The sequence below is a fragment of the Nannobrachium achirus genome, assembly GCF_963921795.1.
Source record: "Nannobrachium achirus genome assembly, chromosome: 10".
NCBI lineage: Eukaryota > Metazoa > Chordata > Actinopteri > Myctophiformes > Myctophidae > Nannobrachium > Nannobrachium achirus.
Window position 1 is genome coordinate 13,278,147 of NC_137819.1, and position 13,036 is coordinate 13,291,182.

The window sequence follows — 13,036 nt, forward strand, 5'->3', positions numbered from 1 at the left end:
CTCTCTCTCTCTCTCTCTCTCTCTCTCTCTCTCTCTCTCTTTCTCTCCCTCCCACCCCCAAACACACACACTCACACACACACACACACACACACACACACACACACACACACACACACACACACACACACACACACACACACAGGATTCTTAATAACCTGCTCATTGCCGTAATCAATAACCAGCCCCTCCCACCCTCCAAACACACACACACACACACACACACACACACACACACACACACACACACACACACACACACACACACACACACACACACACACACGTCACCATGGCAACGCTCTGGCACTGGCCAAACACCACCCAGGGTCCCACATCATTTAGATTGTCTGGATTACCCATAAACCACTGCTTTTATACAGTTATACGGGGGGTGTGTGTGTGTGTGTGTGTGTGTGTGTGTGTGTGTGTGTGTGTGTGTGTGTGTGTGATGTGTGTGTGTCATTTCAGAGGTATTACAAAGTCCTTAAACTGTCCCTTTAGAAATGTGCTATACACTTAAACTTTATGTTAGTTTGTTTACCCTTGAGTGAGAAAACAATGTTGCACATTAAGTTAATCATCTGGGGACCCCCCCAAAAAATAATGTGGGTACCCCAGGTGGAGAACCACAGATCGAGAGCAGTGGTTCTGAACCTGGGGGGGTCCCCAGATGATTAACTCAATGTGCAACATTGTTTTCTCACTCAACAGTAAACAAACCAACATGAAGTTTAAGTGTATAGAGGGGTATCTGTACGTTTCTAAAGTGACAATTTAAGAACTTTTTAATACCTCTAAAATGACAAATTAAACATTGGCCATACTGTCAAATTTTAGAGGCAGAAATTCTGAAAATAGCTGATCTACATGCTCACAACGCCTCGCAACGCGAGGCTTTGTGAGCATGTAGATCTGCTATTTTCACAATAGAACCGTGTAATACAAAATGTAATCCCTCAACGCTTAGTGCTTTTTCAGGGTAGGGGGGTCCCCAGTTAAAATATGATTATTTTGGGGGTCCTCGCGGCCTGAAAAGGTTGAGAAGCACTGCTCTAGAGGAGGGCGAGGACAGCGTGTCAGAGGGGGTCTGGGGTTGCCAGGTACGGGGCGAAGGTGTTCGCATTTATAACTCCCCAAACTACTGCTTGTTTTGACAGGGAGGAGAGGAGAGGAGGGAGACCTGCCGAGAGCCATGGACCCCCGCACAACAAAGACCATTCCTCAGCCTCCCGCTTGCCCTTTTTATGACTTCACCCCCACTCCCTCCCTCCCTCTCCCCTCCTGTCTCTCAAGCTCTTTATTTAACAAATACAAAAATACATTTTCAGGTCAGCACTTTTTTTTCTGACTGGTGGAAATGTTGTAACCCACTCCCCCCTGTCAGGTGAGAAGAAGCAACTTGGACTCCTCATGCATTGAAAAGGAAGCATGAGGTCAGTCTGTTGCTCTCCCCAGGTTGGCAGAGGGAGTGTAGCGCCCAGGATTAGATCATTGACACCGGGTGAAAAATGGGTTACAAAATCGTGGGATAAAAAAAAAAAAAGGGAAATGTCGTAACCCACCTGAAAATGTATTTTCTGTTACAAACACTCGACTTTTTAACAATAACGTGTTTCGTTTTTACTGGAAAAACAAACAAACCAAAGTTATTTTTTATTTTTTTTATTTTTTTTTAAGATTTGTTTTTGGGCTTTTTATGCCTTTATTGATAGGACAGTAGACTGACAGGAAATGGGGAGAGAGATGGGGAATGACATGTGGCAAAGGTTGTCCAGATCGATTCCCGATGCCAGCAGGCATCATAGCCTAGTATGTGGTATGCGCCTTGACCACCAGGCCAGCGGGCGCCCCTAATTTTTAATTTAACTCTGCGAGAGCACAAACAGAAAGGGTCCATTTGGTTACACGTGTCCGCTCTCAGGGAGCTGCAAACGGGAGTAAAAAATAACAAGGTAACGCAAAACAATATAAAAAACGCCAGAAAGCGAAAGCGACGAGAAGAACAAAAGCCGCGGTTTAGGCCTCCCCGCTTGCCGTTTTGTCTTGTTTTATGACTTTGTAGCATGAAGCCGGTGCTAGGTGGCTATAAATAAACTCTAGGCCTGGAGGGGGGAATAAGGCCGTACACAGCTCTGTCCGGCTGTGACACAGAGGAGAGAGTTATCTCTGCTTTAAATCAGTTTGATGAGCGCTCCTTATTGTGTAATCCCTATAGCGCTTCAAGCTGCACTCCATCAACCACTCATGGTCTCACATGGCTACTTGGTGGCATTCACTGCAGCAACACAACCTCTTTTTCTATTTAGACCTGGAAAGCATTATTACACACCAGTAAGACTCCCTAATCGGGAGATAAGCGACCGTCAGGTCGCATGCAAACACAAATTGGCCTGTAAGTGGCATCGGTTATTACTTTAACCATTATTTTATGCTTTAGCTATTGAAAAATAGCAGATCTCGAGGCACCGAGTGCCGCGCTGTGAGCTTGTATATCTGCTATTTTAGTTTGTCTTTGTCTTTGAATATTTTTTACCGATTTTATAAATGTCTTCTAAATCAGTGGTCTGTTGGCCTGTCTGTCTGCCTGTGTTCCTTTTCTGCCCATATATGGAGACATCTGTATATATGTCTGTCTGTCTGTCTGTCTGCCCGCCCATATATGGCAATCCCTGATGGCATCATCATCAGTGGCTCAGAGGTAGAGTGGAGGGTTACCAAAGGGTTCCCAGTTCGATCCCGGGCTCCCCCAGAGTTACTGTGGAAGAGTCTTTGAGCAAGACTCTGAACCCCTAGTTGCTCCCGGTGAGCAGGTTGGTGCCTTGCATGGTTTCCTCTGCCATTGGTGTATGAATGTGTGTGTGAATGGGTGAATGTAATGCACACTCTCTGTAAAGCACCTTAAAGGCGCTATATAAATGCACCGTTTACCATTTATTGTGCCTGTACATGGGCATGCCCATATATATAGCCTGTATAGTAACTTACATGCCCATATATATCCTGTATTATAAATGGTAAATGGTAAATGGTGCATTTATATAGCGCTTTTATCCAAAGCGCTGTACAGAGATTGTGCATTACATTCACCCATTCACGCACACATTCATACACCGGTGGCGGAGGAAACCATGCAAGGCACCAACCAGCTCACCGGGAGCAATGTGGGGTTCAGAGTCTTGCCCAAGGACCCTTCGACATTAACTCAGGGGGAGCACGGAGTCGAACTGGGAACCCTTTGGGAACCCTTCGTGCTCTAATAACGGTTTCTCTACCCCTGAGCTATGCCGCCCCATATTATAACTTACATGCCCATATACAGACTGTATTATAACTTCCATGCCCATATATAGCCTGTATTGTAACTTACATGCCCATATATAGACTGTATTGTAACTTCCATGCCCATATATAGCCTGTATTGTAACTTACATGCCCATATATGGCCTGTATTGTAACTTACATGCCCATATATAGCCTGTATTGTAACTTACATGCCACCTGGACCTTGGCCTTGCGGCTGACCAGCATGCCGTAGCGGTTCTGCGCGGCGCAGTCGTACTCTCCGGCGTCGGTCTCGGCGCCGTCGCGCCGCTTCTGGAAGCTCTGGATGAGCAGCGTCCCGTTGGCCAGCACGCGCACCCGCGGGCCGGTGGGCACGGGCACGCCGTTCCTCCGCCATGTCACCATGATGGGCCCCTCGCCACCCTGCACCCTGCAGTCCAGCATCAGGGGGCGCTCCCGCACCGCGATCACATCACTGGGCTCCAGCAGGAAGGCCAGCTCGGACGATCGACATACGTCTGGACGGGAGGAGAGAGAGAGAGAAAGAGAGAGAGAGAGAGAGAGAGAGAGAGAGAGAGAGAGAGAGAGAGAGAGAGAGAGATGGTGACATGAAGCCATTAATTACAAAATAGACTGCAGATATACTGTATATATACTGTATATATATCGTCGTTGTCGGGTGGAAACCTCGTATCTCCAAGTTTCAAATGTGTCCGTTCTTTCGCAAAGCAAAGCCCTGCTTCATCATACAAGGCCGTCGCACAAAAGTAGTGAAAACAGCAGATCTACAAGCACCCTGTGTGCTTGTAGATTGGCTGTTTTCACTAGTTTAAATCATTAAAAAAAAAATGATAAATGCAAAACGAACGGTTTTGGACAAACAAGGTTTTCACCCGACAACGACGATATGACAGAGGACGTGACAGAAACACCAAACGCAGTAGTTGCACACACTTCTGGCGCAACTAATAATAATCACACCTAGTGCCCCCTGGCCACACTATGGTGCTGTGGCCTGCATATTACTGAAGTGGTGGCAGTGCTGCCGCTAAGGGAAGTTACGTCAAGCAGTGCAGGTCTGTTTACATCCACCAGCAAAACAAGCCTAAATAGATTGTAGCTCTTAACTCGCTCTTAGTAGGTGTAACTTTGTCAGAATCCATGTTTTTGGTTGAATATTGTTTATTATGAGCACAACCGAAGGGTCGGGAGACCCGGACATTTTACAACACAACAAACTTTGAGCCGTTTGTGCCAAGATCTAGGGCCTAGACCTTAGCAAGCTCCAGGTATTTTTTTTTACATGTTTTTCCCCTTGGTTTTTGTCTGGACAAAGCCAGCTCCAAAATGCACTGCTCAAAACATCAGAGTACAATACACTCTCAGAGATAGGGTCCATTTGGTTCAATACACTCTCAGAGGTATAGGGTCCATTTGGTTCCTAACAATCAATCATTTAGCTACTTGGGGACCTCCTGGAACTCTGTCTAGGACCCCAAGACCCCACGTTGAGACCCAGTGATATAAAGACTGATCTATGACAACACAGGGGGGCAACATTTTCACTGCACGCAAATCCATCAGACTTGATTGACGCTCTCTTGCACAACCCCCCAAAACTAAACCCCTGGCCTCAATAGCAGACCCACCCACCCAGCCAGGGGACCCCAGGACACAACAATGCAGGAAACTTGGGGGAGAAGTGGCGGAAAGTAACTAAGTACATTTACTCAAGTATACTGTCAAGTACTCAAGTACAATCACCAGCACACTTCTGGGTCTGATGCATAGAGGTAAGCTAATGCACCTGTCTGGAACAATATCTTAAATGTGTTTAGCACTGTATTTATTATTATTATTTATTCTCTTCATTCATGTTGCACAATACCTCAGCGGAACAATTCCCAACAGAATGTCACTGCTTGTACTCGTAGTCAGTTACACATAATTATTATATTTTTCGTCCATGCAAAAACAGCAGATCTACGAGCTGACACACAAGGAAATACACACATTTTCGGCCATTCAAAAAATATGGCTACACGTATATTTCTTTTAAGCAAGATTTTACTAAAATCTTTGCTTCTGGGGGTCCCTGGAAGAAAATCTTTTCAGAAGGGGCTGTCGGCAGCCAAATACATACATATAGTTTTCGGGGGTCCTTGATATAAAAAGTTTCAGACAAACTGATGTATAGCAATTTTTCAGAAAACTTTTTAGGATTTAGAGGACATTTTGAAGTGTTTCTTCCACCACTGGTGAGAACAATACAGATCAGGGTGGGGGGGGTTGAAGGATGGATGGGTGGTCATGGGTTTGTCCTCGGCCGGGGTCAAGTTAGGAGATCTGCTATTGAACCAGCTGCAAATAACGCACGAACAATAGCTTTGCGACGATGCTTAATTCTAAAACCCCCACCTCCTCCCCAAAAAAACCTCTTTAAATAAAACTCCCGTCCGCCGTCGTGCAGCCGCTCCGCTAATACCGCCATCTGCCCCTTGTTATGCATCCCCTCCGACCCCTCCCGCACCCCGGTCCCCTTTCACCCGTTCTCCTAAAGGTGACTTTCCCATGACACCCAGTCGCTCGGTCCCCTTCTCTCGCCTTGACCTTGAAGGAGGTCCCTCGTTTTCTTTAGTTGTCTTTCGTTTTTTTGGGGATGGGGGTTGAGCCTGTCCCCAAATTCGAGGTGCCCCCTGCACAGAGTGACCCTGTCGTATACGTATACAGCCGCTGTCTCCCTCCCAGCTGTTGTTGAAAGGTGCTGATAAAGCGAGGCCGGGACAAAGCCGGGTCGGTCTTGAACTTGCGCGGCGGCGAGATCAAGTTCAAAACGAGGAGCTTTTTGGCAGCATCTGCCGTTTTAGCATCAGCCCCACCGCTGTTCCTCGTCACTGTGCGCTATATACGCAAAGCCACAGCCGCCATGTTGTATATAGGCCAGTGGTTCTCAAAGTGGAGTCTGAGGAGGCCCAGGGATCCTTGAGGGAGTTCCAGGGGGTCCCTAGCTGCTGATGATGATAGTTAGGAACCAAATGGACACTTATGGGTCTGTAACTCAGAGTGTGTACAAATGGAACCAATGGGCCTGTTAGGGTGCCATTGGTTGTATACTCTCAGAGTTAAATTTAACATTGATTTTACAATATGTATTGGGGTCTCATAGATAGAAATGCCATTAAATGGGGGTCCGTAGTCTAATGCATGTTAAACAGGGGGTCCTTAAAAAAAGGGTGAAAATCACTGCTAGAGGGGTCCCTGGCATATCTTTTCAAATGGGGGTCCTTGGGCTAATAAGTGTCATTTTCGGGGTCCTTGACATGAAACAGTGGTTCTCAAAGTGGGGTTAGATATTCAAAGAAATAGCAGATTCACAACCTCACATGGCATATAGCAACACAGCACCATGTGAGCTTGTAATTATTGAATTAACCTACATGAGCAAAAGTAAGTGGGTTATTGGCTCTAAATGTAGGTTTTCAATATACTGTATTTCGGGTTGATTGCTAAGCCTACTTTCTAAGGTCGAAACGTTGACCAGCAATAAACTTATGGAGCTTAACCAGTGTGCAGACTCTATAATGTCCTTCTTGATGATTCTGCTTGTCTAGCACCTGGGCCACGGATGTGCGTGCACTACTCTCTTCATACTTTCTAATGGGACAGGTCTGATTTCTGTCCTTAAAATCACAGCTAAACGTTACGTTTCGATGCTCCACTTTTCTGGTACAAACTCCCTGAAAACTGCACAACTCTCAAAAAGGCTTTGATTTAAAAGAACAGTTTTCTCTGTAGTGGCTCCGATACCAATACCAGTATGGTAAAAGCTGACGATACTGCCTATAAATGCTGATATCAGTATCGGCGAGTATGTCAGTCTATGCCATTCTGATACCATGTCATTTATCACATGATGATGTGCCATCAATTATTTGTGTATTTTGAATGCTTCAGTTGATGTTGCACTACTGTTGCTGTACTATTTACATTATTGTGTTACTAACTTGTAGCTGTACAATTATTAATGGATTTTCTTTTCAATGGCCCCCATAACTGAGAGTGTATAAATGGAACCAAACCTGTAGGGTCCATTTGGTTCCATTTGTACACTCTCAGAGTTACAGACCTGTAAGGGGCCATTTGGTTCCATTTGTACTCTCAGAGTTACAGACTTGTAAGGGTCCATTTGGTTCCATTTTTACACTCTCAGAGTTACAGACCTGTAAGGGTCCATTTCATTTGGAACCACCTCAAGGGAGTCCCTGGACCTCACTTTGAGAGCCTCTAGTTTTCTTCTGCCCTGCTCCACATCCATATCAAAGCAGGTGAATCAATGCACGCATGCATAAAACATAGTCCCTCACAGCAGTGGTGCTGTTCTGCATGGCAGCTGTTTCTATTGGCCAGGGCAGAATCCTGCTACATGTATTGATGGCAGTGCTTGCACCTTCCATGTTGGAACACTCTGAGTGTTACGCAACTGAATTATTCCTGATATTAACCAGCTTTAGAGTTTAGACCTGGAAGGCCTATATGTTCTTATATACCAGGGGTCAGCAACCTTTTTGACATGAAGTGCCATGTTTTCATTGTCTTTATAGTCAATGTGCCATATCAACATTAACTTTAATTATGACACCAGTGACACAGCATCAAAATGTTATATTTCCAACTGATTTTGATTGTCCATAGGCTATAGGCCTACACAATACTGTATAACCTTAATTTCTTTCTTCTTTTGAAATATTTTCAGGATGTAATGATCATCAGACTCAGAGCAATAACCCACATCTCAGAACCCCTCCCCAGTCAAACGTATCAGTTTGAATGAATGTAGAATTAAGTGCAGGATGGAATTTGTATATAGATGTGAGTGGAGTCAGTGGACTTAATTTAACAGTCTAAACTTTTGTTGAATCTATCTCACACTTCTGCCAGTGTGCCAGTGATCACCCTCCCCTGTGCCAATGTTGGCACCCGTGTCTAAGGTTGCCTAGCCCTGTTATATACCCTTCAATCCAGGAAAGCATCTGTGTCGTTTTAGATCTTGCTATGACAACATGGAATTCTTTTCTGAAAACTGAGGTTAGGATTTAGATTAGAAAGGTTTTTTTAAAAATCGGCCTCAGGTCTAAAAGGGTCAACTTTGACGAGGGATTGGTAGGAATGAATGCACTCTGCATTGCACTGAGATGGTAAAATAGCCTGTGTCATTGCAAATTCTTTATGAAGTCTAGGATCGGACTTGGCTTTAACGAACACGAACAGCTATTATTCTGGATGCATGTCATGATGAGTGTCAACATAAAGTAAACCTGTACCCTTCGATTGACTGGTGATACAAATTAAAATGTAATGTCATAATAGGCTATTATGTTAAGCATGTGCACAGTCTGCACACATCTAATGGAGATTATTGTGTGACATTGATAGCTCATTAGGTAGGCCCTATCACACTGCTGTTGCTGTGTTGTTGATGTGTGACATTGCAATTCAGTTTTTACTGTCATCCTCACAGAATGGCCTTGTTTTTTATTTCTTAACCTGCTTTAAGTTCCACCAATGATATCGTTGCTGTCGGGGTGAGAACCTCGAATGTCTAAAACTGTAACTTTTCTCGAAATGTGGGGGAAAAAAATTATAACGGCACACACACTTAACCACTTTCACTTTCGAATTGTTCTCAAAAGTAGCAAACGTAGCCTATCTACACGCTCACAATTGTGTCGCAGTGCAACACATTGTGAGCTTGTAGGTCTGAGCTAGATGTGAGCTTGTAGAAGATATATTTGGCTTGTATATCGGCCGTTGCAACACACACACAAGCACGCAGACACGCGTGTGCTCACGGCTCACCCACAAACACATATACACACACACACACACAACCACTTTCGCTCTAAAATTGTTTTCAAAAAGTAGCAAAAATAGCCGTGCTTAATGTGGATCAGCTACCTTCTCAACTTTTCCGCAAAACCTTTGTGCCATGAATAAGAGTATAGGGCATTCATTCATAAACATGAAACAGCTGAAGTATGGAGATTACACCACAATGACATCGTCCATTTTGTGGTGTAGGGGTGGGTGGGGGTGGGGGGACCCCCACCAATGACTCAGCACACCAGGGACCCCCAGGGTCCACTGGCTCAGCTCAGCTGATGTGTCCTGGACAAACTGATATCACCCCCCCACCCCACCCTGATTTTAGCCTGCTGTCCCATATCCCTGCTGGCTGGCTGGCCACCCCCCCCCCCTCCCACGGTCACTGATGAGATTCAGAGACCCCTGCCCTGGGGGAGGGAGATGTGTGTGTGTGTGTGTGTGTGTGTGTGTGTGTGTGTGTGTGTGTGTGTGTGTGTGTGTGTGTGTGTGGTGGGGTGGTGCAGGTTAGAGCAACGCTTATCGAACGCCCGGCACTGAGACCTTTAGAGAGACCCGCCAGAGTCAATCTCCTCCGAAGCAGTGTGTGTGTGTGTGTGTGTGTGTGTGTGTGTGTGTGTGTGTGTGTGTGTGTGTGTGTGTGTGTGTGTGTGTGCAGTGTTCTAATATGTGGAGTGGACATAAGCGCAGGCCATGGTAATGTCATACAAGCACTCTTCATGGTTATTGGTTCATGCAGCGCACTGTTGTGGATGCCTCGATTCTCAAACATTTATTTTATATGCATTTAGACCACGGACCCCCATTTGATACGGGACCCTGCTCAAAACATACATTGTCAAATCCTCAGAGTTCATTGAACTCTGAAATGGAACCAAATGGACTCTTAAGGGTTCATTTGGTCCCATTTGTACAGTACACTTTGGAGTTAAATTAGGAGATTTTTTCACGGTGTAGTAATACAAAGCTGATGTTGAAAAATGTTTTAGGGCAGGGACCCCTTAGTTGAGAGAGAGATGAAGCAGGGACCCCCACAACCTTTTCATAGGTTTCATATTGTTTCATCTTTTGACAGCACAATCATCAGTGCATTTTGCGTTCATGTCAATTTGTGTTTTCAGATGTTTAACCACTTGAACCGTCAATAAACTTGACCTTTCAGTCTGTGTACTTAGTCTGCTCTTTTCCCCCTCTACTCCAAAGCTCTTTGCCGAAAATAGCCGATCTACAAGCTCACGTTGTGATCTGCTATTTTTGGCTACATTTCTCAGAATATGGTTGCTAGGGTTCAAGTGGTTAATATAAAAAAGGAGAAAAAGGTTTCTATCACTCAAAGATATGGAAGACCCCCTGTAGTAACTCTGAGGACCCCCTATAGGGGTCCCGGACCCCCTGTTGAAGACCCCTGTTTTAGGGGTTTCAGAGGAATCCGGAGGACCCTTGACAGAAAAGGTTCACAAAGTTTTTTCTCAATTCCCCCTCACAGCCAAAGCCTAGCTTTTTTTGCATTTCAATCAGTTATTATCATATTCATAGCATGAGTTCCGTCCGTTCCGGGTTCCCTTTTATTTTTAAGGTCCGGCGCTATAAGACTTTAAAGAAAGCCCCCCTGAATGGCGATATATACCCAAATATACATCTCAATGGCGCGCTGTGAATGAGCTGGCTGAGATGTGCGCTGGGCCTTGTCGCGCTGGCATTGACACAGAGATCGATGGAGGGCTGCCTTCCTTTGTGGCGTGACTGCGTTCAGACGCTAAGACTCCTAATCAGTCCGCACGCACGCACGCCTCCGCCGCCGCGCATGACGGATGAAGAGCCAGGGTGAAACGACACAGAAAGGACCTTCCATTGAAGAGACGGTTCAAGCACACATTCCTCACCCTCTGAGGGCCTTGAATTCATGCATTTTTTTGTTTGATTAATTGAAGTAAATCGGAGGCCAATGCAAAACTATATATATATATATATATATATATATATATATATATATATATATATATGTCACAGTTTTTTTGAGATTCAGTAAGATTGAGACCAGTAGCGCTCGTTTTAGGGCACAAGGTGGAGCAAGCGCTGCCTCCTTTGGGAACTACCCATAATTAGTCCTACAGGGTTATAGATTTAGGAATCGTTTTACTGAGGTTAGGGTTATCATTCACCAGGTTAGCATTCACCAGTTTAGGTTTAGGCATAGTTTTACTGCAGTTAGGGTTAGGTTTAGGCATAGTAGCATTCACCATGTTAACATCTACCAGTGTTAGCGGGTTAGCATTCACCAGGTTAGCATTCACCAGTGTGGGACCAATGCGGACTTCACTGCTACTGTCCAGGTTATAAGTGAAAGCTTTAAATAAAGCATTGCTCTTGTTAAGTTTTCCTCCATGAGTTCATTGATAGAACAAGAAGTCATTTTGTGGGAAATCTATCCCTTTAAAAACTCCAGCAGCCTAAACCTAGGAACCGTATAGTGTGATCAAGCCACCATTGCACAAATTAAACTTAAACAGTCAACACTGTAGTGATTCAGGCCGAGCTGGGATCAAATCCCAGTCTCCCACTCGGCAAATCTTTATCTTCATTTAAACTTTTCGTTTCCTTTCTTTCCTTTTTTTCTTTTCTTTTCTTTTTATATCTACTATTAGGCCGATGTATCCTTGAATTTTAAACACTTCTATAACTAATCAATGTATTTTACTCCATGAATACGTAGGATAGGCATTCATAAGCTTTCAGCTTCCGCCTGTTCCTTTTGATCACCTGTAACAATGACTATGTGGATGTATGTCTTGTATAAATACAGTATATCCGAGTTGATCAACTAAACGGTAAACTAAACTAAACTAAAACAGACGCACAACTGACTGTGCCAATAGAGCTGAGCCCGATTGGCAGAGTTGTTGTGGCTGGGTCTTGTCTGGGGGACTACACTACACTTAGTGAACTTGACCTTTCGCTCTGTACTTGGTCTGCTCTTCTTTCCCTCTACACCAAACCTCTATGCCGAAAATAGCCGATCTACGCTGCTAGGCGTTGTGAGCTTCTAGATCTGCTATGTTTTTGCTTCTCCCCAGAATAGGGATGCAAGGAAAGTTCCTATCACACACAGATTTGGTGGCCCCCCCTGTAGTAACTCTGAGGAGCCCCTAGGGGTCCCGGGTCTACATAATAGAGCATCGCAGCGGAAGTGGATGCCTGGGGTCACTTTCACTTTCACCATTCATTTTCGCCATAGACTTTTACAAAAATATTTATAACATTTATGTTAAGCCTCGAACCAAGCCATCCAGGATGGAGGTGAATCATGATCATACAACCTTTGATCCTATGTGAAAACATATTTTAATATTACATTATTTGATATACTACATTTAATAACTACCCTTTGTTTAGCGATTTTCAAAATGTTCTTTTCATAGAAAAAAAGGTTATATGGTCATGATTCACCTCCATCCTGGATGGCTTGGTTTGAGGCTTAACATAATTGTTATAAATGTTTTTGTAAAAGTCTATGGCGAAAATGAATGGTGAAAGTGAAAGTGACCCCAGGCATCCACTTCCGCTGCGATGCTCTATACAGGGAAACTGATGTTACAGCTGATATAAAACATGTAAAGATGTGTCATGTTGATGTGACTACTTCAAGACCACTTCAATACGAACTAGTACAGTGGTTCTCAACCTGTGGGTGGAGACCCCAGGGGGGTCCCCACATGATTTCTTTTTTTGGGGGGACATAAAAAGTAATCAACAAACTATACTATAGATCTGGTCAAACATTGGTCAAATTGTCAAACAATATAAGAGAGAGGCCTTGTGAGGCTTTGTGAGCTTGTAGATCTGCTATTTTCACAATATTCTGTGTAACCGA

The 13,036-nt window shown here is 44.4% G+C and overlaps 1 protein-coding gene across 1 annotated transcript in view; it reads right to left on the reverse strand.

The window, feature by feature from the left end:
• Positions 1 to 3,795, reverse strand: part of LOC308292823 (immunoglobulin superfamily DCC subclass member 3-like) — a gene marked incomplete at its 3' end in the record, with an annotated part of 28,358 nt that extends 24,563 nt beyond the window's left edge. The window contains exon 1 of the mRNA XM_080735244.1: positions 3,495 to 3,795. Within this exon, the coding sequence (XP_080591370.1) occupies positions 3,495 to 3,729 (235 nt within the window). The 5' untranslated portion in view covers positions 3,730 to 3,795. The remainder of the gene's footprint in view (positions 1 to 3,494) is intronic.
• Between the last annotated feature and the right edge of the window lie 9,241 nt (positions 3,796 to 13,036).